This window comes from Dermacentor andersoni, chromosome 3 (assembly GCF_023375885.2).
Source record: "Dermacentor andersoni chromosome 3, qqDerAnde1_hic_scaffold, whole genome shotgun sequence".
Taxonomy (NCBI): domain Eukaryota; kingdom Metazoa; phylum Arthropoda; class Arachnida; order Ixodida; family Ixodidae; genus Dermacentor; species Dermacentor andersoni.
The window spans coordinates 8,350,149-8,376,157 of NC_092816.1; the positions used below are offsets into that span (position 1 = coordinate 8,350,149).

The following is a 26,009-nucleotide window of genomic DNA, read 5'->3' on the forward strand; positions in this document are numbered from 1 at the left end:
AAAAAAAATGTTTTTCTTTTTGCGGAAAATTTAACCCGCGTAATGATCGCACCACTGAATTTGCATCAATTTTTTAACAAAAAAGTGCGATCATTATGCAAATAAATACAGTATATTGTACTGTGATATATCGGTCATCACTCTTTACCATCCCTTTCCCCTTCGTGAAGAGTGCACTAACATTTTTGGAATTAATTCGTTCTTAATTCGTTTGGAATTAATTCGTTCTTACTGTGCAGTCTCAATGCAGGCCAGAAAGTGTCCCAGCAAAATGTAGAACCACACATGACTGGTCAGAAGCCACAGCATAATACTATACGTCTTCAAGTAATATTGTCATTTAAAAAAAAACCTCACCAGATTAAGAAATAATTGCATGCTGCACAATGAGGCATGATACGTAAAATGATTACATGGCGTGTTCAGATAAGGACGGACTAAGGGGGGTCCTGACTGAAATGTTTATATGAAGTAGAAAAATGTTTCTGTAGAAAGGAATCAACCTTGATTTTGTAAAACTTAGTACGGATTTCTTCAAAAAATTAATTTCAGTAAAGGTGGATAAGAGCGTTTTAACGATTTGCAGATTTTACTAACTTGAAGGCCTATCACTCTAAAATTAATGCATCGTGCCCCACCAAAATTTTCTTGGCAAATCTACATTACTAGCACTATTATTGGCCCAGAAAAAAATTTAATTTATGTCACCCACAGTATGTTTTTGAAAAATTGCCATGCTTAAGTTTTTGAGCAACTACCCCTAGCTGACCCCAAAAATAAGTTTTTTATAGGGGTACCATTTTAGCTAAGGCAATGAAGCTGAAAAGTATTTCTGACAAATCTTCAAAAGATTTCTCGCAAACTAAAGAAATAAGTTTGCAACTACACCACATAATTATTTTGTTATAAAATCTTAAAAATGCCAGAATTGCAGGAATAGTGAAAATTGGAACTGTTTAGAGATGTTTAAAATTTAATTTTGATAAAATTTTAATAAAGATCGACGGTGATTATATTTTTAGACTTTCTCTAAACAGTTCCAATTTCCGTTAGTCTTGCAATTTTGGCATTTTTGTGATTATATTGTCACAGCCTAGTAGGAGACGGGAAAGCCGGTGTCGAGGACGTGTAAAAGCACTTTATCAGCGCAGTCAACACGACGTCGTCGTCGTCTCTGTTTTTCTACCCGCGCGCTACTTCAGCATCATTTTCATCGCCTGGCACATACCCGCGGCGACCATAGAGGATGTGGCATTTGCCCCTCCTTTGAAAAGGAGGCATCGTCCCGATGCACCACCGTCCGCAGGCTGTGCACGGACGGTGCAAAGTTGAGGTCATGAGCAAAAGTATGGCTTCATACGAAGCACGTGCACAACCTCGGGCAGATGCCGCCGGCGTTTGGAGCAGTTATGGCTGTCGGGGACAACTTCATAATTCACATCGCTGATGCGGCGCAGAACTGTATACGGGCCGAAGTATCTTCGCAGGAGCTACTCAGACAGCCCCCGCCGACGAATCGGAGTCCAGACCCACACCTGGTCACCGACGTTGTATGTGACGGGTCTGTGCCGAAGATTGTAGTGTCGGGCATCGTATTTCTATTCTTCTTGGATTCGGAAACGCGCAAGCTGCCTGGCTTCCTCTGCGCGTTGTGTAAACTCCTCGGCACCAGCCTCGTCGTCACCGCACTCGTGTGGCAGCATTGCGTCCAACATTGTTGTCATTTCCCGGCCGTAAACGAGGTTGAAAGGCGTCACGCGTGTTGTCTCTTGGCGCGCCGTATTATACGCAAATGTAACGTATGGCAAAATCTCGTCCCAGTTCTTGTGGTCGACTTCGATGTACATACTCATCATGTCTGCCAAAGTCTTATTCAAACATTCTGTCAGCCCATTGGTTTGGGGACGATAAGCCGTGGCCTTTCGGTGAGTGGTACCACTTAGTCGCAAAACGGTGTCCAGAAGCGCAGCCGTGAACGCAGATCCTCTGTCTGTTATGACCACTGCGGGAGCGCCGTGCCTTAGGACGACGCCTTCGATAAAAAATCGCGCTGCTTCGGCTGCTGTTCCACGTTGGATAGCACCTGTTTCGGCGTATCGAGTAATGTAATCTGTGACGACGACTATCCATCTCTTTCCAGCAGTAGACAGTGGAAATGGACCTAAAAGGTCCATGCCAATTTGTTCAAACGGCATTTCCGGTATCTGGACAGGATGCAGCAGTCCAGCTGGCTTGCCGGGTAGGGCTTTGCGGCGCTGGCAATCCAGGCATGTCTGTATGTAACGTTTCACGATCGACGCAAGTCTTGGCCAATAGTACTTTAGCCTAATTCGTGCCAATGTGCGGGTGTAACCCAAATGACCAGCGGTCGGCTCGTTGTGACAGGCATGTAGGACTTCGTCGCGAAGAGATGCGGGAATGACGAGTAAGTAGCTGCTGCCACTAGGTGAAAAGTTCTTTTTATAGAGAACGCCGTGGCGCAAGCAAAACGAAGGCAGCCCTCTCGCGAATAACCTCGGCACGCTGCTTTATTTTTCCCTCCAAGTAATCGAAAAGAGGAACCAGTTCTGCGTCCTCGCATTGGTGGCGTGAAACGGCGACACTATCTACCACGCCTAGAAAAGCTGTGTCATCATCGTCGTGCACTGCAGTCTCAGCAGGAGACTGAGAAAGGCAGTCGGCGTCGGTGTGTCGTTTCCCTGATTTGTAGACAACCGTTAAGTCGAACTCTTGGAGCCGAAGACTCCAGCGCGCAAGCCGACCAGCTGGATCTTTTAAATTAGCCAGCCAGCAAAGTGCGTGATGATCACTGACAACGGTGAAACACCGACCATACAAATATGGCCGAAATTTCAGGACGGCCCACACTAGTGCAAGGCATTCTTTTTCTGTAGTGGAATAGTTAGCCTCCGTCCTTGATAGCGTCCTGCTGGTGTAAGCAATCACTCTTTCGGTGCCGTCCTGCCGCTGTACAAGCACTGCACCAAGGCCGATACTACTAGCGTCAGTATGAAGAATCGTAGGAGCGTCGTCATCAATGTGTGCGAGCACGAATCAACTGTGTGCGAACAAATCAAATACAGTCGCCGACCGATTTTCCGGACTCCAAAAATTCGGACATGCCCGATTATTCGGTCAGCTTCGCGGCACCGCCATTCTCCCCATAGACCATAATGTATAACAACTGCCGAAAGTTCGGACGCCCTGCAACCCCTCGTCTGATTTTTCGGACACTTCTTGAGCCAACTCGTTTGAGGGCATCATGCACCAACTCTGACCGCGGCGCATAGTTCGACTTGCTGAACGCCATTTTTGTTTTGAACGGAGCCTCCTTGCTGCCCCACGAAGTGGCGCTACTGGAAATCCCCACTCATCATCATCGTTTCTGCCTGGTTCGATAGAGTGGTCGTACAGTAGTTCTGGTTTCAGCTTAGTAGGCCATGTCAAGACAATCCAGCAACTGATTTCTTTCTTTCGCGCACGACGCTGCGAGTAGCACGTTTTTCGTTCGTGCGACTGGTGTCGGCACGGTGGTGTTTGCGTTGTGTGCTGTGTCAAGGTTTCGGTGATCCAACGTGGCGTACGGAAACATCGCGTCAAGTGTCTAATGGCGCCGACAGTGCCCGCGCAGACTGCGCTGGGGAATGCCGGCAAGCGGGTGCCAGGAGGCCTAAGATTTGTCGCCTTCCGATGTGCTCCCTACTGACGCGGAAAATATTCTGCCGAGACCTGCGCAGTGGTTGCATTGTGATTCCGGACACCGTCTCATTTGACAGTTTCACAAGTGCTGACACTGCTGTACTGACATGCGCAGAACTCGACGACGGCGAGATCGATCGTCAGGTTTCTGCTGCTCCGCCGGACGATGACTCCGAGTCGGAAGATGACGCACCATGTGCTACGCTGCCGTCGCATGCGGAGCGTGCACAAGCAGTGACTGTGCTTTCAGCCGCCTATAGTGACCGTACGACCCTCTCCGAGATTCAGGCTTATCTGATTGCGCGTAAACGGGACAGCGTGCAACGGCGCACTCACGATTTCTTCAAGCCTACTGCCGAGCCCGAATAAGTGCGTGGAAATAAAGGTTTTCATTTTTTTTTTCTTAATCTGCTTTTTCGGACACCTGTTTATTCGGACATTTCCGCAGTCCCCGTGAGGTCCGAATAAACGGTCGGCGACTGTATGTGGTACAGTTGCATACTTTTTTCTTTAGTTTGCGAGAAATCTTTTGAAGATTTGCCAGGAACGCTTTTTAGCTTGAACACCTTAGCTAAAGTGACCCAAAAATAAGCACTGATTCCAGGGTCAGCCAGAGTGGCTAGTTGCTTAAAAACTAAAGTATAGCAATTTTTCAATAACATACTGTGGGTGAGATAAATTTAATTTCCCGTGGGCCAATAATAGTACTAATAATGTAGATTTATAGAGAAAGTTTTGGTAGGGAACAATGCATTAATTTTAGAGCGATAGGCCTTCGAATTTGTAAAATCTGCAAGTTCTTAAAATTCTCTTTTCCAACATAGTGAAATAAGAAGCTTTTTTTAAAAATCTGTGCTAAGTTTTGCTAAATGAAGGTTGGTTCCCTTCTTCAGAGACATTTGTCCCCTTCATAATAAATTTCACTGAAAACTAAAAATAGTCGGGACCCGCTTTACTCAGTCCTCAGCTGAACACACCCTACATAAACTACAACGCTCATGATTGGCAAGTGAAACAAGGTTATCCTAGCTGAAACTGCAAACACATCGAACCATGAAAATCATAGCCATGAGATTACCAGTGTCAGTCACACCAGCCAGTAATAGTTTGCCAAGCACTCTCTGAACGTCATCCATGAGGGAGGGGCTGTACTTCCCAGTTGCTTTCATGTTCTGTAAGCAAACAGGTGCAAATTCTGCAGAGTGAACACTAGTGCAGCAGGTGACTTATTGATTTATAATAAAAGCTGGTAACCTGATAATATAAGCCAGCAGATAAACACACCAGCCACAGTAAAGCACTACACAAATTTTTAGTGGAGTTCCTGTCCTCTTTCACAACATCCACTAGTGTTTCTAAATGTTAAAAATACCCCAGTTAGCAAGCTTTGAAGGAGGGTTAAAGACAACAATGAAAACAAAAACTTGCTGGCTCTGCCATAATCGAGAGTGGATGTAAGCATGAAATGGCAACCAGCAAAGTAGATTAGTTGGAGATGATAGTGGCCACAATCTTAAAATGGATGTCGTGCATGTTTGCAATAGCACACCCCACTACACCATGCTATACTGTGCACTGATCCATATGGACGCTGCCTAGCTAGAAGAAGAAAACCGGCTGAATGCCACACGACAGGCAGTGAAAGCCGTCAGGAAGACAGAACGTACAGCCTAGCTAGAAGAATTAATTGAATTCTAGGCTTTTACATGCCAAAACCACAATCTGTTTATGAGGCATGCCGCAGGGGGGGCTCCAAAAAGGAAGGTGGTAAGATGAAAAAAACTCCAAAGTCGAGGGGACGTTTAAAACCAACAAAAGTGTTAAGGTCTTTCTAAAGCTCTGAAGGCTTGCAGGTAAAGTTATTAGGCTTGTTGGTGCTTGTTCTGTGACCTGAGACAGTGTGCGTGGGAAAATTAAAGGAACCCTGAAACGACTTGGACGATATTCTACAACCGTACTAAGTCGTTACAGTAGGTCCTTCTGATCATTAATTGATGCATCTAAGTGCTCCATAAAAAAGCGTGTAATTTATTATAAGGTTTTAAAAATGTACATCGCTGCTGATCGCAGCGTCATCAATAATTTTTCCAACTTTATGGTGAACAAATGCTGTTCATAATAGTTCGAATGTGAGCTAATTTGTTTCTATAAAGAGAGAGTCACAGAAAGAGAATGCACAAGAACAATTTCTCAGTACACTTAAGCACTTTCGGCACACAGCGTCTGTTTGTGTTAAAATGTGCTTCGTTTTGACGAGAGCTCCGTGATCAGTGTCGGTCTAAGTCCTTTCGCGAGCACCATGATTCACCTTTGCTGTGTTGTGGGCTGCAAATGTAGCGACTGGCAATATGTCAAGCTGCGACATCATGTCCCTCTGCAAGGCAGCAGACGAGCGGAGTGGCTCCAGCGCATCGGACTGTTGCTCTCCGATCGGCACCACGATTTACACGTTTGCGGCCGTTACTTTGAATCTGAGGATTACTATCACAATAGCGTTTCGCGAGTCCGGTATTCGGGTAAGCGCAAGCACAAGGGGACAGGGCCTGGTTGGTTAACCGTGCTGTACAGGTTAACTGTACAGCACAGGAAGGCAGGCGTAATGCCAGTAACTACACTTTCAGATGTGCGCATTGCAAATGCCACTTTGGGCAGCCTTTTGTCCCAGTCCCTGTAAGAAGTGCAGTAGCCCACTAGGCATTGTTTAACCATTGCGTTATGGCGTTCCACAGTCTGCCCTGCTGGTCTGTATGGGACTGTGTGGCTCTCCTTGATTCCCCAGTGCTGAAGAATGCCTTTCCACAGTTTGCTTATGAATGGTTTTCCACTGTTGCTAGAGATGGAGCTAGGCACAACATGCAGGCAAAAAATATCGATCATTTTATTGATGATCAATTTGGAGGCACGCGCATGTAATGGGAAAAGCTGCACAAACTTCGCGAACTTGTCCAGCACCACCAGGATGTACTTGTGGCACCGAGGGGTTGTGGGCAGTGGCTCAATAAGGTCTACACTTAGCTGCCGCATTGGGTGGGTGGCCCATGAACTGTCCATCAGTCCTTTTGGCTTCTACCGGTGAGGTTTGAAAGCCTGGCACTTAACGGGAGATATTGGAGTGGATAACGAGCCATGTGAACCAGCTCTTCACACGTCTCCAAGTTTAAAAAAAGCCTAAATGCCCACTTAAGGCAGCAGGGATGGGGCACCTGCTTAGTGCATCCGCTGGGATGTTGGCCTGTCCCTTACAATGCCTTATGGTACACTTGAACCCTTGTAATCTTAACACCTAATGTCCCACTCTGCATGATGTCTGCTCAGTTTCGCATGTCTGCACACTTCTCTATGCCACAGGAACGCAGTCTTCGGTACATCTTTGGGAGCAACCAACACTTGAAAGGAGCTCTGAGCAAGGTTGTGGCTTGTGAACTACCTAGCACGGACGAGCTGAGCCAGTACCCAGTCTGTGCGGGGCATGGGATATACTGGCACAGTTGTGAGTGCATTTAAGGGTCTGTAGTCGACCGCAAGGCGATATCCTCGTTTTTTTCTTTACTAATACAGGAAAACTGGCCCAGGAACTGAAGCAGGGCTCAATGAGGTCTTGGTCCAGCAAATCTTGCACACACCCATCAAGAATTTCTCTCTTTTGGCTGTTAGCCGGGCGCAGCTTGCATCTAACTGGTGAGTGGCTGCCTGTGTCTATATTGTGAACCACCAGGGACGTACAACCTGGCAGAGTGGTAAAAATATTGATACGGTCTGCAAGGATGTTATTAAGTTTCTGCTTCTGGTCTTCCTGAAGGTTCTCTAGACTACACTCGCCACTTTCAGTGGTATTGTGGCATACATCCTGCACATCTGCAAAAAGTGCCTCTAGAGAGCTGGCCACATTTTCATCAGGCTTTTGACCTTGTTTATTGCATTGCAACGCTGTCTTACAGACTGTCAAGGGTCGGTGTCCAGCATCCGACGCACATGGCCGCTTCGGTGCCTTTTTAAATTTGACGAGCCCATACGATTCAGAGTGCAGTGACCATCCACCAAGGCCCATGCGGAGAGAAATACCTGCCAGGTCAAGAAAATCCCGCCCAAGGACAACATCGTGACTCAGCTCTGGAAAAAGAAGAAAACGCTGCTTCCTGGACCTGCCTTGCCAACGAATATGACAGCGAATCGATTGTGCAGTTTGAGACCAGCCCTGAGCGAGCCTCGGGATTCGTGCTTCTTGCCTGAAGGTGGCTCCTGTGCACTTGACCGCTGAGATGACATGGCTACCTCTTAAGCTCACGCTTGCCCCAGTGTCCATGAGTGCATAAAGGACACTGTGACCAATCAACAGTTGAAGCAGTGGTTCTTGATTTCCGGCTGTTGCGAGCACTTGCAGAGACGTTGCATAGCCATCTGCAAGAGAAGTGGCTACGCTCATCCATTTCCTGGGCAATCTGCGTGCAGGTGTCCTGGGTAACTGCAGTGAAAACAAAGGGGTTGGCTGCATGGTCTATCAGTAGCGCATTGATGTGCAATGTGGCCAAAACCACCACAGCACCAGCACGTGATACTGCGGTTTGGCGACTCGATTCGCGGGATACTTTGCGTCGCTTGAAACCCGAAGTTCTGAGGCGCTTTCCCGTGTTGTTGCGGCGCGGAAGCGTAGTTGCCCCGAGTGTTCGGCACGCGTGCGAATGGCACAGGTGAGGGGTTCCACTTCTGGGCTCCAGCGTGAAGCGTTGTTGACTGCGGACACTCAGAAGCCGAAACTGCTGCCACTCTCGTTGCTTGGCCGGGAGGGTTTGGTTGGGCTTGCAGTGGTGTGCGGAGATGAATAACAAAGGCCAAATCAGCTGCTCTTTGTGCAATACGCGGTGGTGGCAGCGGTGGGTAGCGCAGGCGATGTTAAGCGCATTCCATGATAGGGACGGCCGCCTTTGTCATTTCTTGCAGGTTTGCGAAGCTCATGCTGGCTGTTAGGTCTTGGAATGTTGGACGCATTTGTCTCCGCACACATTCCACCTTTTCGGCATCTGAAACAGGCTCTACTATACGTGAATAAACTGCTTGAGGTTTTCTGGCAGATGCTGAGCATGGTGATCTAGCTCTGCTTTTAGATTAAACCTGTAGTCAACGGTGGTAACTCCGCCGGAAATTCGGACACTATGGACTGCCTGTCGGCGTGCGCAACTGACAAGCGCCACCATTGTTTGGCTGACCCCTCCAATGCTGCTGGAAGCAACTGCGAATGGCAATCAGGGTTGATCCCCGCAATATTGCAGTACTCTATGTACTTCTCCAAAAAGACTTGCGGTGAGTGACAGTCCTGGTATCTACTGAATTTCGGCAGTGGGACGGGCACACCTATGATGTTGAGTGCTGGACCCGTGCCGGTTGTTTTGTCGGGCCTAGCCATGCCAGTTGTCTTGTCAGGCCTAACCATGTCGTTGAGCGGAGTGGTGCGCAGAATTTGTGCTATATCAGCTGCGAGTCTCTCCCTTTCCATTGTGGTCCTAGAGGTCGAAGCCAAAAGATCTTGGACGATCAAAGAAGGCAGGAGAGGCAATGTAACTGGCTGGGTGGCACTAGACGATTCTTGGTCCTCCATGTTAGGTCTGGTCGGACGAGCCCCCATTTGTCAAGTTCTTTATTTTGGGAAATCCTTGGTGCACGCACACACATGCAGTATGCATTCCGTCCCGCCGCACTGCACACGGCTTGCTGCGCCGATTACTTCCTTACTCAGTTCGTTATTGCACGCTCCCCGCATGCCAACCGCGCACACATGCCTTACATGTTCTCCCTCTCCGCCACACACCGTTGCCTACCGTCCCGTGCCTGTGACTCTATGCCACTTCGCGTTGGCTTGGTGCCCTCACAGGGCCACTATGCTGATGTGCTGATAGGCATGGGTCACCTTTTCGAGAATAGCTCACACACAGAAGTTCATCAGGACTTCAGCGGGTTTGGGTCAGCGTAGTTTGCCAGTGACTTCAGCTGGAATGAAGTCAGGTGTGAGAGCGCGACACCACTGCTGTAATATTGAATTACTCTTCCATTGTTTTATTGGCAAAGTCTAAGACTACTAGCCGAATTAAGACTGGCACCAAAGCAGCAAATGAGGGTGTAGAATAGCCTCGAACTATGTGTGTCGATTGCTGCACCTTTTGTCACAAACACAAGAGGAATGCACCCAGTGGCAGTTTCCTTACCTTAAACCATGACAGATGCCGCGTGGGATTTCCGAGAAAATGTCGAACTGGCTGGTTTGGTAAGCTCCGACATCATAGCAAGCACACGAGAGTTCTGAGCATTGTGACAAGCCTCTACTGTGAACATTACCGTGATTAACGTGTGCGGTAACGTGATAAAGCACGAGCCAGGCGCTCCTTCTTGCTTCTTTTAAGCCAGATGGAAAATGAGCGGGTGCTTGCTCTGTTAGCTCCGGTTTGGTCTCGGCTCCCCAAGCATCTTTCCTTGTCATTTTACGGCACACACACTAGTGTAGCTAGCAATGCATCAAATCTTCGCCTTTGGCTCGGGTGTGCCCGAAAAATGGTCCATCGAAATGAGAGATCTTGTTCGAAATAACCGTTGTGTGGCTTTTGGAGTTCAAATTCGCAGTAGGTTTAATTAGGAAGGACTCTGCCGGGACCGACAGAGCAGTCTGAATTATCCATCAATTTAAATTAAGAGACTTTAAATCAGAATTTCATTGTGTTTGTGCACCTCTAATGATTTTTGTCAGCATACCTTTGCACATGGTAGCCAGAAGCAGCATCTTCTTTACTAAAGAAGGCAAGGGTGCTGCTATGGGTTTTAAAAGGAAGGGGCATTTTTATAACGATATAAAACAATCTCACTCAAGTATAATGCTGTTTAAACTTGGTCATCTGACAACAAGCATATTTAGCATCACATGCATGTGACCGTTACCTTTGGAAAAAGCAGACATCCCTGTTTTTAAAGGGACACTAAAGGGAAACAGTAAATCAGTTGTGGGGATGCGTGACTCCCACGCATCCCCTGATATCTTGTTTTCCCGCATAGCTCCTGTCTTCTACAGTGCGGCTTCACCGCGTGGCCTGGCGCCCACGGCGGTCGGAGTGGTTGAGGCGCAGTGCGCGAGATGGCGCGAGTGTTGCGCTGCTACTGCCGCCTCACGGCAGGGTTACTTAGGGTTGCGGGAAATATAAGGGGCTCTCTTGGGCGGCGGGTCGGCGAGCGTGGCGGACGTCCCGCGCGTGCACCGATCCATGCTTCTGCGAGACCGTCTTGCGTGGCCGGCTTCGAATGCGCCACCGTTCGCGTGACCGTACACGCGAACGACCAGGCATTGGGATCCAGCATGGGGCGAACATATTCGCTCGTTATCCGGTCACGGTGAGTCGGACTTCTAGATTTGTCGCGCGCCCAACGGCATGTTTTGTGGATAGCAACTCGGCTAGCAGGCATTGATCTATGAAAGGTGCAATAAATGCCCTTGTGATTGTTTGCACTACTGTGTTGTCGTTCCTTTGTCCCAAGAGCAGGTTTGAGAACTCCACACAGTTTAAACTAATGAAGCATTGTTTGAGAACCCTGAAGGCAGTCATTTCAAAAAAATAACTTGATTATTACATGAGAAAATGAAGGTCCAAGTATCAGTATTGGAATTTCGCGCCGAAACCCCAGCGCTGGTACGTCAATGTGATGTCAGGGATTCCAAAGTATGTTCTCGCATTTGGGCCGTGTTGGCTGAGTAAAGGTTCCCGAAACTTGCCATGTTTAATATTTGGTTCCTTTAGAACACAATGTAGTCAATCTGTACCGCTGTATATAATTAGTAGGCCCTAGAAGGCGCCATCAAAAGCCAAGACGTCACAGCCCCCAGGTGCGGGAACTTGAGTAAGTGTCGCCACCCATATTTCGTTCTTGCGCTTTTTTTGGCTTACCAAACGTCTTATTGTTGTAAGAGTGGTGCTTTTGGTGTTGTAGAAAGGTAATTTACTGATGCAGAAGAAATCATTTTTCACTTTAGTGTCCCTTTAAGTTATATCAGATGTGCGGCGCACATGTGCCTATTTCCTCCTGTGTACTAATGTCATACTTTGCATAGCCTTGGGAGCTATGCAAAGGGGGAAGGCAGCTGGGGAGTTTCAGGTAACAGCAGATTTGTTGAAGAATCGTGGGCAGATTGGTCTAGAACAATCCTCATGCATCATTACCCCGAGGAACATGCTTCATGACCTCAAGCGTACCGGAATCTTGGAAGAATGGAAACATAACCTTAATCCATAAGAAAGGGGATGCCAATGACTTGAAAAATTATAGAACAAATGGCTTACTGTACATTGCCTACAAAGTATTTACTAAGGTAATCGCAAATAGAATCAGGAACACTTTAGACTTCTATCTACCAAAGGACCAGGCAGGATTTCATAAAGGCTACTCAACAATAGACCACATACGGCAATGCAGCCTAGTAAATGAAACTTCGAATTTCCGGTTAGGACACCATTTCCGGTGATGTTGTTTCCAAGTGGAGCTCGCTGCGCGTGAAAAACAGCAAGACAGTCATGAAGACAGTAGTAAAGGCTACTCAACAATAGACCATATTCACACTATCAATCAGGTGATAGAGAAATGGGAATATATATTATATATAGCTTTCATTGATTACGAGAAAGTGTTTGATTCAGTTGAAACCTCAGCAGTCATGCAGGCATTACGGAATCAGGGTGTAGACGAGCCGTATGTAAAAATACTGAAAGATATCTATAGCGGCTCTACAGCCACCGTAGTCCTCCATAAAGAAAGCAACAAAATTCCAATAAAGAAGGGCGTCAGGCAGGGAAGTACGATCTCTCCTATGCTATTTACAGCGCGTTTACAGGAGGTATTCAGAGACCTGGATTGGGAAGAATTGGGGATAAGAGTTAATGGAGAATACCTTAGTAACTTGTGATTCACTGATGATATTGCCTTGCTTAGTAACTAAACTCAGGGGACCAATTGCAATGCATGCTCATTGACCTGGACAGGCAAAGCAGAAGAGTGGGTCTAAAAATTAATCTGCAGAAAATTAAAGTAATGTTTAACAGTCTTGGAAGAGAACAGTCATTTATGATAGGTAGCGAGGCACTGGAAGTGGTAAGAGAATACATCTACTTAGGGCAGGTAATGACCGCGGATCCGGATCATGAGACTGAAATAGTCAGAAGAATGGGCTGGGGTGCATTTGGCAGGCATTCTCAGATCATGAACAGCAGGTTGCCATTATCTCTCAAGAGAAAAGTGTATAAGAGCTGTGTCTTACCAGCACTCACCTATGGGGCAGAAACCTGGAGGCTTGCAAAAAGGGTTCTACTTAACCCTTTGAGGGTCAATGTCGTAAATATACGGCGCCGCAAATGAACTCTAAAATGGTCGATGCCGTATATTTACAGCGCCGTCTGTATGTTTGAAAAGTGCGCCAATTTCCTAACTTTTTCTTTTCTGTCACGTGCTGCCACTATGTGGGAATACAGGGAATTTCTTTCACGTTGCCCGGTTTGTTTTAGAGCTACTTTGCTCCGGCGCGTCTATATAGTACTGCTCGCATATTGGCACGCGAGTGGGAGGGCGGCGGCTTGGGCTTTGTGCCGCGGGCAGTTTCGGCTTCTTGCGCTTGCAAAACTGATGGCTATCTCGTTACTAATCGCTCAAAGGGTGACCGCTTGTTTCTCGCTCATTTAGTGCTCACGGGGGTGTGCACAGGAAGGATGCCGCCGTGCATGCGTTTCCGTTGCTTTTCTTTTTTGAGACTCGCGAAAACTAATTGCCCCTGGTTGGCGATAAGATGAAGATTAGCGGAAGCTTGTCACACGTTTTGCTTTTTTGATGGGCACACAACCACACAGTTTTCTTGAGTGCGTGCACCTACTCAGTTCGATTACGCTATGGATATACATATTAGTGTGAGAGCAGGAACATTGAGTCTTGTGAAATATTCTCGTGTGCACATTTTCAAAGCCTTGAACTATAACAATGCATCAAATTTTCATTTCTTCTAAGTTTATTTCCTTTTTTATTGTTGTTATTCATGAATGACGAGTACATATATACCAACGCAAAATATTTTTTTCTCACTTTACGGTCACCCTAGATAAATTACGGTAACTTTTTTTTTTAAATACCTCCCTAAGAAGAATTAGAATCTACAATACAAAAAAATCGACCCTGCGCAGTTGCATATGGTGAAAAAAATCGACCCTCAAAGAGTTAAATTGAGGACAACGCAACAAGCTATGGAAAGAAGAATGATGGATGTAACATTAAGGGATAAGAAGAGAGCAGATTGGGTGAGGGAACAAACACGAGTTAATGACATCTTAGCTGAAATCAAGAAAAATAAATGGGCATGGGTAGGGCATGGTAATGAGGAGGGAAGATAACCGAAGGTCATTAAGGCTTACGGACTGTATTCCAAGAGAAGGGAAGCGTACCAGGGGGTGGCAGAAAGTTAGGTGGACTGATGAAATTAAGAACTTCGCAGGGACAACATGGCCACAATTAGCACATGACCGGGGTAGTTGGAGAAGTATGGGAGAGGCCTTTGCCCTGCAGTGGACGTAGCCAGGCTGATGATGATGACTAATGTCATCCCATTCACATGTTGAGGATGTGTGGAGAGCTGGCGTAGACATGGGAGAGAGGCACTACGCGTCCTCCCACTGTCCTTCGCTCTCACGATGCATGTACCCCCCCCATTGGGCTCATGAGACGAGGAAAGGTATACACCAGGCAAAAGGACATTCCTCTCGCAAAAAGTAAAAAGGTATAAAGGCACGCCACCACGGGAGAACCTGCTGCAACCCATGAATGAACTTGTTTGCCCGACTATCCCAGGCAATGAGACAAGCCTATTTATTACTTATTAGAGTGGACTTCCCTCTGCCAGTGTCCCTTATTGTTAGTGTCAATAAAGATTGTTGGAATTGACCCCATCTGGTTGCCTTATTCATTCGAATCTGATGTAGCTGCGATTACTCAGGCTACAGGTAGTAGAGTACCATGGAACAACTGTGTCTGTCTAGATCCGGAGCCCGCCTACAACTCTAGCTGTACGCAGAGCATACCCCACACAGTTCATGGCCCGACAGTTCCACAGGTGTTACTATGTTTACTTTAAATTTAAGCAATATTCCATAAGGGACAGCGGACTCCTGACATAGGTAGTAAAATAAAATCCTTGGTACTGCAGCATCCAAAGCTGTCAAAGCCTAAATGTGCCATTACCTGTAGTGCTGGTGAAAGGAGGCAGCAGCACGTGCGAACTGCTTCCAGGCGTATTTCTTTGTGCTCACTCGTCAGGTACGTGTTTGCACAATGCTTGACAAAGCTCGTCAGTGTTCGCCCTGAAATATCAAGAGCAATACCAATTATTGCAAGACACAACATTTTACTAGCTGATCGTTAAGACACATACTACAACAAGTTTTCTGTTTTGACAACTTTAACCCTTTCAGGGTCAATGACGTAAATATACGACGCCGCAAACAAGTCCAAAATGGTCAATGCTGTATATTTATGGTGCCGTCTGTACGTTTAAAAAGCGCGCCAATTCCCTAACTTTTTTTTTTCCTAGCATGTGCTGCCGCTATGTGGGAATACAGGGAATTTTTTCTCGCACTTCTCTCTTGGTTGTCATTGCATAGTTTGTCTTAGAGCTAGTTTGCTCCGGCGCATCTATATACTACCGCTCGCGCATTGACGCAGGCGCGGGTGGGCAGCGGTTTGGGTTTAGTTCCGCAGGCGGTTTCGGCTTCTTGCGCTCGCAAAACTGATGGCTATCTTGCTACTAATCGCTCAAAGGGCAATCGCCTGTTTCTCGCTCGTTTAGTGCTCACAGGGGTGCACATAGGAAGGATGCCGCCGTGCATGTGTTTCCTTTTTTCTTCTTTTTTGGAGACTCGCGAAAACTAATTGCCACTAGTTGGCGATAAGATGAGGATTAGCGGAAGTTTGTCACACGTTTTGCTTTTTTGACGGACACACAACCACACAGTTTTCTTTAGTGCGCTCACTTATGCAGTTCGATTACGCTATGGATGTAAATATTAGTGCAAGAGCATGAACATTTGAGACTTGCAAAATATTCTCGTGCGCGCATTTTCTACGCCTTGAACGACGTGTATAACGATGCGTCAAATTTTTTATTTTTATTAGTTTCTTTTCTTTTCTTATTGTTGTTATTCATGAATAAACAGTACATATATACGAACACAAAATATTTTTTTCTCACGTAACGGTCACCCCGGAAAAATTATGGTAAAATTTTTTGGAAATAGATGCCTCAGAAGAATTGGAATCTGCAATAAAAAAAATAGACCCTGGTTGATCGCATATGGCGAAAAAGATCTACCCTGAAATGGTTAAAGGGACACCAAAGGCAAATATTAAGTGAAGCTAAAGTGATAGATCAATGCTCGAGGACACCTAAGGCGTCAATATTATTGCGAAGATATAGTAATCGAGAAATTGAGGTAAATGCAGGGACACGATTTGCAGCTCACCAGGGACATTCAAGTATTAGCCCAATGACGAAGGCACTCCTCATTTTATTTCTGTCGCTAGTACTCAACTTCTTGTTTTTAAGAAGATATTTGTATTGCGTTATAAGACGAAAGAAAATGCTACTTGTCCAGCTTTAGTCTAAGTTTAATAAAAAAAAAAAAGATCTCATTGACGTTACCCTTGATGAAGATGCGGGTGGTTGAAAGGTTTCGTTTTCATTAGACTCTGCACTGACCGCGCCTTCGCGTTTCAGTAGTATCATTATCGCGTACGGCTGCGCTGGTTTTGCTGGCTCGCAAAACTCCCATAAAATGCAAGTAGCAATGATTTCCACATCTACGTGATGTTGCGGGATGCTCAAATGATCCACGCCACATAAACGAAAGCAGCTGCAGCACTGAATCCAACAATGTCTTGGCTCGCTTTCTCTATGCACAAAAAACCATAGCGCCATCTGTAGGGTGCCATTTTACTCACGGATGGCTGTAAAGGGCGGAGATAGTATACACAATGTCACCACTGCCCGGATAGGGAAGGGCGATTTAAATTGCGCTAAAGGTATTCGCACCTTTCAGACATCATTTTCTCTGAAACTTTGTTATTTCTTGGCATGAAACAAGTGCTGCAAGGTTTCTGGAATGGTAGTTTAACAGTCCATGTTGACTTTATATTTGCCTTTAGTGTCTCCTTAAAGGGAAATGCTGCATTTGCAAAACACATGAAAAAGGATGCTGTTGGCTCAGTTTGAAACTGGGCTAATTGGTTTCTGTTCAACACAGTGTACAGCCCGGTGCCCTCTTGTATCTTGTCCTGTTGTCTCTGCTGTTCACAATATGCTGTTAGCTCATTTAAACATGTGCTCTCTTTTTTCTGAGAGGGTTCAAGGTGCTCATCTTAAAAGGTTGCTTGAAATCAAAACCTAGCAAAGTTTTAAACAATGCAGTTCTATTGCAACTACCACATTTCTATGCGTATAACCCACACCAAAGTTTAAAAATCGTAACAGTAAAGGCGAGGTGGGGATTACATGTGAATTTCACCTTGAAGTGTGGCTTCTGTGATGATGCCACACACTTCAAAGTAAGGTTCTTCGTAAAAGTTTTGCTATCCCCTAGAGAACCCCATTTTCTTCCCACTCTTGCGTACTGAAGCTCCTTTCTCCCCTTTTTTGTGGTCATCCATTCCCCTCCTCTTTACAGGTTGCCATTTTGTATTTAGGAGTCGGCAAATATTGCATGTGGTGCTGGTGAACTAGAACTCGGATCATGATGAGCTGCGCTCAACAGCCATCTTTTACAGCACAGCAAAAGCTGAAGGTTATCAGCAAGAGGCTTATGCCAAAGAGGGGGAAGCGGGGGGAAGCAGAGCCGCTGGCCAAAGATACACGGTCAAGTCATGCATCCATGAATGAAGATCGCTTTGGAAAGAGATGAGCACTGTTGTAAATAGTTACTTCCACAGGATATACATACAGATTCAAACATATTTTTTTCTTTCCGGGCTGTTGTAATTGGGGGTGCGGGTTATGTGCGGGAAAAATGCGGTACACAGAAGATACACCACATTTCCATACTCACCCTGAAAGTCAAAGCTACCCAGGGTCTTCAAAGCGAGAGAAATGGTTGCAACATCAGTGGTTTCTGAAAATGTCCACGAAGTGTTACAACTAAGCAAACACGAGTACAAAGCAAACTAGTTAGTTAAATTGGGTTTATTGGCGCGAAAGCAACTTAGGCTTTGCTGCGCCAGACTAGTAAACAAAGCAAACTAGTAAATAAAGCCTGGATAATACAGAATTCTGAGAGAAGTTAATGCTTCGCGAGTTTCAATGCAGTCCACATTATGGCACCAGTCAGCATATTTGTTCCATTCTGCATAAACACACAATTGCATTCACATTCTGCTCAGCCATAAATTGATCACCAAGACTATGGCTGAGGACTTGAGTGCTGCAATCAGGGTCACAGAGTTAGACAGTATGGAAGACAGCTGAAGGTTGTTGCTGTTGTCAGAGGGTGGGCACTACATTTTGTAAGAACCTGAAGGCCTTTTGCAATGCACACAGAAGGGAGGGTATTCTGTAAGTGTCCACCTAGTGGACATGTCCATTTTGTCTGCTGCTGAAGTACTGAGTGGCTGGTCTGAAGAACGCGTCAGAAGAGGACAGGCACCCCAGCCAATCAGCACTTCAGAAGCTGACGAAATGGACATGTCCACTAGGTGGATTTACAGAATACTCCCTCCCATGTTGCCAGAGTAGAATTTAATTGGCGTGACATGTTTCACATGATATAAGGTAGTGCAGAAGTGACAATAGGGGATACTGAAAATGACAAGCACTATCTATCGATTTTCAACAACGCACTATCTGCCACCTAGTTGAAGGCACGGCAAAAAGAAATTGCTCGCTTGTCAGCAGAGCTACACGCATAACTGCCGCTTTCACTTTTGTTCTGCGGCATCTTCCCACTGCTGTTTGCTGTTACTATATGTGAAGCAAGGAATTCGTGGCAACAACAGGCGCGAAGACCCACGTGATACCATTAGGCCAATAGCTACGTGGAGTCGGCCTCGGCCAGAGCATGCAAGGAGGAGGTGGCACTCTTCAAAGTGTGTCGCTACTTTATGAAGTTTGAGGGCTTTAGCAATATGCGCTTTCCCTGTGGCACACCAAGTGTCACACCGTCGAGATCAATGTAGCTTTCGCGACCATGTTTGTGCTCTTTCCATTTGTGCTTCAACACCGCAGTGCTCGCTGTGCATGTTCGCAATTCTCTTCTTTGCATCTGTAGCACTTGTGCATTCCCTGTGGCACACCAGGTGTTGCACCGTTGAGATCATTGTAGCGTCCACAGGTGTGTTCGCACCCTTTCTGCTTGTGTTTCAACACCATGGTGCTTGCCGTGCATGTTCGTGGCATCTCTTTGCATGTGTAGCACTTGCAGTTTCCCTGTGGCACACCAGGCATTGCACCGTTGAGGTCAATGTAGCAGCCGCGACCCCATTCGCGCCTATTCTGTTTTTGCTTCGATGCCATGGTGCTCACTGCGCATGTTCGCGATGTCCATACGATTGCACGTAACCCACATTCACAAAGTGAAATGTCACTAACTTTTTTTTAAATTCTTGATGAAACCCATTCAAATGGTTTGTAACACTGTGGTACAGTTGCCGACTGATTTTTCGGACTCCAAAAATTCAGACATGCTCGATTATTCGGTCTGCTTTGCGGCACCGCCATTCTCCCCATAGACCATAATGTATAACAACTGCCGCATGTTCGGAGACCTTGCAACCTCTCATCTGATTTTTCGGACACTCCTTGAGCCAACTCGATCGAGAGCACCATGCACAGACTCTGACCGGTGTATGGTTCGACTTGCTGAACGTCATTTTTGTTTTGAGCGGAGCCTCCTTGCTACCCCACGAAGTGGCGCTACTGGAAATCCCCGCTCATCATCATCGTTTCTGTCTGGTTCGATAGAGTTGCTACAGCAGTTCCAGTCTCAGCTTAGTAAGCCATGTCAAGACAATCCAGCAGCTGACTTGTTTGTTCCTTCGTGCACGACGCTGCGAGTAGGCCACGTTTTTCGTTTGTGCGACTGGTGTTGACGTGACGCCGTGGTGGTGTTTGCTTTGTGTGCTGTGTCGAGCTTGCGGTGATCCAACGCGGCATACAGAAACATTGCGTCAAATGTCTAATGGCGCCGACAGGGCCCGCACAGACTGCGCTAGGAAATGCCGGAAGCGGGTGCCGGGAGGCCTAGGACTTGTCGCCTTCCGATGTGCTTCCTACTGAAGCCTAAAATGTTCTGCTGAGACCTGCGCAGTGGTTGCATTGCGATTCCGGACACCGTCTCATTTGATAGTTTCACAGGTGCTGGCACTGCTGTACTGACATGCGCAGAACTCGATGACTGCGAGATCATTCGTCAGGTTTCTGCTGCACTGCCGGACGATGACTCCAAGTTGGAAGATGACGCACCATGTGCTACGCTGCCGTCGCATGCGGAGTGTGAACAATCAGTGACTGTGCTTTCAGCCGCCTATAGTGACCGTATGACCCTCTTCGAGATTCAGGCTTATCTGATTGCGCATAAACGGAACAGCGTGCAATGGCGCATTCACGATTTCTTCAAGCCTACTGGCGAGCCCGAGTAAGTGCGTGGAAATGAAGGATTTCTTTTTTTTTTTTCTTAATCTGTTTTTTCGGACACCTGTTTATTCGACATTTCCGTAGTCCCCGTGAGGTCCGAATAAATGGTTGGTGACTGTACACCATAGTTTCACTAGATATGTTGAATTGGTGGATGTTAGCCAGTGTAGCAATAAACTGTAACAATTATTGCCAGTTGTAATCAATTTTATGGTGAAACACAGAATCAGCAGGTGAAGAATACGACAAATCAAGTGTAGAAAGGAGTACACATCATAGCAGCTGGGTTTGTTGACGCAAAGCTCCCACGAATCTGAATTCAGGGCTCTCAGGCAAATCTATACAGCACATAGCTCTCAAGTAAAACAAGAAGTGGCCTGTACAAAGTTTACATAACTGACATTGCCATGATAACGACATGAACAAGTGCTTGCCAGAGATCTCTCATGAGCGCCAAACACTGGAATATTTACTAACACAAAGTGGACCAAGTGATTTCTTGTGCTATGAAAGTCAGATTGCCCGAGAGAGAGAGAGACAAAAGGGGAGGAAAGACAGGGAGGTTAGCCAGTGTAAGTACCGGCTGGCTACCCTGTGCTGGGGAAAGGGGTAAAGCGAATGAAAAGAGAAAAAAAAAAAGAAAAAAAATTCACACAGTAACGCGATGCTATGCGCTACAACATTCAAAGATGGTCGCGTAAGTCGCATGTCCTTAAAAACTTCAGCAAAGCCCTTAAGGCCTTGCGTGCCAGAGAAAGTTTGGACCACTGTCTTAGAACTATTTCTGTTATCTTAAACTGTGCTGGACTTGTAACCTTGTAATCTGAGGGTAAACATCATCATGTAACCTATCATCATCCATTGTTTTGTAGATGTATTAGCAAAGTTAAAGCTTTCTTCAACCTAGTGGTAAATTTGTTGTTGATTCTTCACCTGCACGGACAATGAAAAAATGTAGAACGTCTCGCTAGATGCATACTTTGCTTATCTTATTGTTTACCAAACCACCTACGTTATTTAAATGTCAACTGGACAGTTTCAAGGGACATTAAAGCGAAACAATAAATCAGTTTAGACTAACAAAGCATTGTTTGAGAACCCTGCAGGCAGTCATTTCAAAATACTAGTTTCATTATTAGATGAGAAAATGAAGGTCGAAGTATCAGTATTTGAATTCCACGCCGAAACCCCTAAGCCGGCCTGTCAGTGTGATGCCAGTGATTCTAAAGTATGTTTTAGCCTTTGGGTCGCATTGGCTGAGAAAAGGTTCCCGAAACTTACTATGTTTAATATTTGGTTCCTTTAGAATGCAATGTAGTCAATACGTACCGCTATATAATTAGGTAGGCCCTAGAAGACGCCATAAATATCCATGACGTCACAGCGACCAGGTGTGGGAAAGTCAAGGAGGCGTCACCACCCGTCTTTCGTTCTTGCGCTTTTTCTGGCTTTCCAAGAGTCTTATCGTAGGTGAGAGTCGTGTTTTTGGTGTTGTAGAAAGGTAATTTACCGATGCAGAAGAAATAATTTTTCTCTTTAGTGTCCCTTAACGACGATTTTAGCAACCTTGCAGCACAATTCAGTGAAAATTTAGCAACTTCTTTGTCTCTGTTTAGCGACATGATCAGAAAAAAAATTGGAGGACGCTTAAGCTTCGCCTTCAAGAGTGGAACGCGATAGCGTTATCGCACCCCGTTCGCACCGCCTACTCAAACTATCTACGCGAGCCAAATGTCGCCATCGGCACGCGACAGGCCAGGCTGCGAAGCGCCATGAAGGCAGACGCGATCATGGGGCAAGTGGCGTGCCACGTATCGGGGCAGTGCCGTACATTGCGAGGAGGGGGTCTTCTGTGTTTGCCGCAAGATGGCTCTGCGTGGGCGCAGAGCGCAGAAGAAATGTAGCAGAAACGTACTTCGTTACTAGTGAAACTGCGACTTCTGCAATTTACATGGTCATAATTACCGATATACGGCACGGTACGTTCTACAGCACGTTTCTAAGGCAACACCGCATTCACTAGAGGCGATTTTGTCCAGTTTTGAACGATCGAACTCGTGGCTGAGTGGTAGCGCCTCCGTCTCACACTCCGGAGACCCTAGTTCGATTCCCACCAGCCGATCTTGCAAGATGTTTTTTATTTATGAAGTGCCTTCTGGGATTTATCGCTCACGGCCAACGCCGCTGACGCCGACGACACCGGCTTTTCTGCGACACGAGCTCCTTAACACTGTCACATTAAAAAACTGGCAAAAGTGCCTCATGCAGCCAAGGGTGATCATCTTCAGGATCACCTTTTCAGTCAGCCCCCTCTTCTCGGCAAACACTCGCACGGCAGATTCCTCGTTTTCGTTGCATGTATTCCTTGTACACAGGCGGTAGCCCTGCAGAAGTCACGGATCGCCTTCTTCATTGCGGTGTGCTGTTCTCGTCGCAACAATTGCATTCATGAGGTTGACGTAATTTGCAGCTTCTGCCACTATCGGGCCTGAATCACCCGTGTTGTTGCTTTCCGTGTCGTCCTCATCACTGTCGCTAGTTGACACTTCGGCAACAACAGAGGCAACGATGGCGAAAAGTCGAACCTTGTAGCCGAAATCTCTTCGCGGTCACAGCAGCACTGCCGAGCAACTTCCTCCCATTCCAAATGCCACACACCGTAGTCAACGGCAGATGCCTGTCGCATGCCAGTGCCGACTTCTTCATGTCACATTCGATAACACGAATAATGTCTAATTTTTCTTAAATGCCGAGCACTTGGCGCCTTCTTTATCCGAGCTTCGGCATGATGCGAGTCCTTGTTTGCACGACACCACAATGCTCTCTGGCACGGCGTCGAAATGAGGTTGATATTGATGTGGTTTCACGCGCAAACGCACAGGGCACTTGGAGGCCGTTGTTACGATCTCCGAGGCTTGTTGTTCTGCCGGGCCGCCCGATGGAGACGACGCACCGCCGTGTTTGCGCGACGAAAAGTGGAAACACTACGTGTTAACCGATGTGTACACAATTTAGCTGGTACGGTCTATGCGGATACAAAACACGTTATGTTCAATGGCCGCTGAGTCAGGGATTTTACTTTACTACTTTCAAAGCTACTACTGTTTAAGCGGGTACGGTTTAACAAGGTTTTACTGTACTTTTTTTTATTTGCGGGTGCCGTCTGGTGACGCCTGCGAGCATTAAGCGTGGTCAGCCATGGTGTCCCAAGATTTACAGCCCCACATGATGTGACACCCCCAGACCTCAGTCGCTGTGAGCCAAATGAATGCGTTGCTCTTGGCACGATCTCCACCACATGCACTGGCGCTCATAACCATGCTGTTATGCCTCGACCTTTTTGCAATTTGTTTATAAGTTCTTACTGACGAGATACTATCCACCAGGAATGACCTAAGAATTTGTGAAATTACTTTTACTGCTGAAACTTTAAAACCTCCAAATAATGAAATTTGCAATTTAACAAATCTTTGCGCTGCAAGTACACCATCATTATATCGAGGTTTGACTGTACTAGCAACATCATGCAGCTTCTGAAATGACGACTGACCTTTAAATCTTTGTCATATTTCATTTTTGCCAGTTGGGAAGTCTGGAAAAATAAAACTTCGACTGTAAGTATCATTGAAGCTAACCCCCAGTGCTCCAAGCACTCTTTCAATAAAAGAAAGACACAAAATTTGCACTTTGGTTGACTCAGCAACATAATTTTTAAATGACAGCACCGATGAAGACACAGAAACATTTTTCTGGTTCTCAATTTTCTAATCCAACACATAGGCTGTTTTACGGATGTCTCAAACGAGAGTACATGCTCATGAGTGTGTGTTATTTTGATACAGTAAAACCTCGTTAATTTGAGCCCTGTTAATTTGGAGAATCAGACAATTCGGATTCGTCCTCTGGTCCCGGCAGATGTATGTAGTATGTAATTGCTTCAAGCTTTCCTTAATTTCGACATATTTGACCGTACACTGGTTTAATCGGATAATCCTAGGAGTGCAACGAGCACAGAGTACCGCAAATGTGTGATGTAAAAGAGCAAAAGCAAAAGCGCACTCACACAAGAGCACAGTCGACTTGCCTGAACAAACAATGCTTTGTGAGCCTAAAAAACACAGTAAAAAATGATCCAGATGCTAGCTGCAATGAGTAAAATCAAATGCTCCCACTATAATAGGAAACTACCTGTTTTCACATGTGCAAAGCAACTGCTTTCCCTCATAGCATGGCATCACTATGGTAAGTATTTATGCCAGGAAATCTTCGTACAGTCGAAACCCGCAATAACGAAATCGCCGGGGAAAGCAATACGTTTCGCTTTTGCGGGAATTTCGTTAGCGCGAGAATGAGGCAGAAAAGACGGGTTGGGAATTGGCTTGCAAAAAAAAAATTTATTGCCAAAAGTCGGTCAGCTTACTTTGCCGAGCCTTGCCTTGCAGCAATTTTACTGCTCTCGACTCGCACTGCAAAAAGTGGTCCATTGCCACGTTGTCATAATGCTCACCGAAAAATGAATGAATTACGTCGAAGGCACTCAACACATCCCGCGGGTTCGCAGTCCTCTCATGATTAGGTGTCTGGTGGTCGTCGGCGTCATCGGCACCTTGGCAAACGCTACTTATGATGACCTCATCAGTCATCCTTTCATGCACGACAACACCTTCCTCCACACGAACGAACTCATCAATGCTGAGGCCATCCGGAACACCATCTGTCACGGCAGAAAGTTCATCCTATGCGTGGGCCAGCGATGGTGGCACTGCGCCGTCAGCACTGTCAACTAGTGCACCTTCAGGCGAACCTTCTTGCGATGCCACTGGATCAGCGCATGATGCCTGCCGAGTGGCAATGAAGCCGGCATGTTTAAAACAATTAGCTATCACGGCTGGCAACATCGCAACCCACGCGGCGGCCGCCATCTCAAGCGCCATGAACATGTCCACTACGGTGGGACGCTTCAACTGGAGGTTCAGCAGCAGACGCTGAATCAGCCTCTCCCTGTAGGCGGCACTTGACGCTACGCATGACACCTTGATTCAGTGGCTGCAGCACGGAAGTGCAGTTCGGTGGAAAAAAACCAAGCGCACGTTTCCCAGTTCCACGTCATCGACATGATGGGCACTGCAATTGTCCAAAAAAAGGCAGACCGATCTGCCTGCCTTCCGCATGTCTGTATCGAAGGTCTCGAGCCAGCTGCTAAATATGGCCCGGGTCATCCATGCCTTCAGGTTCGCGGGGTATTATATGGGCAGCCGACGATTTCCCTTGAAGTAGCGGGGCTTCTTACTTCTGCCGATTACAAGCAGCGGCCGCTTATCTGTGCCGTCCATGTTAGTACACAACAAAATTGTGGCACGCCGCTTGCTGTGTTTCCCCCCGTGGCATTTCTGGCCTTTTAAGTCCAGGGTCTTCGATGGCAGCATCTCGTAGAATAAGGCCGTCTCATCTGTGTTATAAATATCCCAGGGCTTGTACTGGTCCAATACTTCTTTGTTGGCCAGCAGCCATGACGACATTGTCACAGGGTTGACGGCTGCTGCCTCCCCAGAAAAGACTTTGGCCACTATGTCGTGGCAGGCTTTGAAATGGCTCAACCAGCCAGGGCTAGCCTTAAAATCAGCGTGCCCGA

General features: G+C 46.5%; 1 protein-coding gene across 3 annotated transcripts in view; it reads right to left on the reverse strand.

Moving 5' to 3' along the window:
- mTor (serine/threonine-protein kinase Tor) overlaps window positions 1-26,009 on the reverse strand; it is a 388,261-nt gene that overhangs the window by 316,849 nt on the left and 45,403 nt on the right. For all 3 annotated transcript variants that reach the window (XM_072287059.1, XM_072287057.1, XM_072287058.1), the window contains exons 8-10: window positions 17,799-17,861; window positions 14,944-15,062; window positions 4,778-4,871 (exon numbers count right to left, since the gene is read on the reverse strand). In XM_072287059.1, coding sequence (XP_072143160.1) covers window positions 4,778-4,871; window positions 14,944-15,062; window positions 17,799-17,861 — 276 coding nt within the window. The remainder of the gene's footprint in view (window positions 1-4,777; window positions 4,872-14,943; window positions 15,063-17,798; window positions 17,862-26,009) is intronic.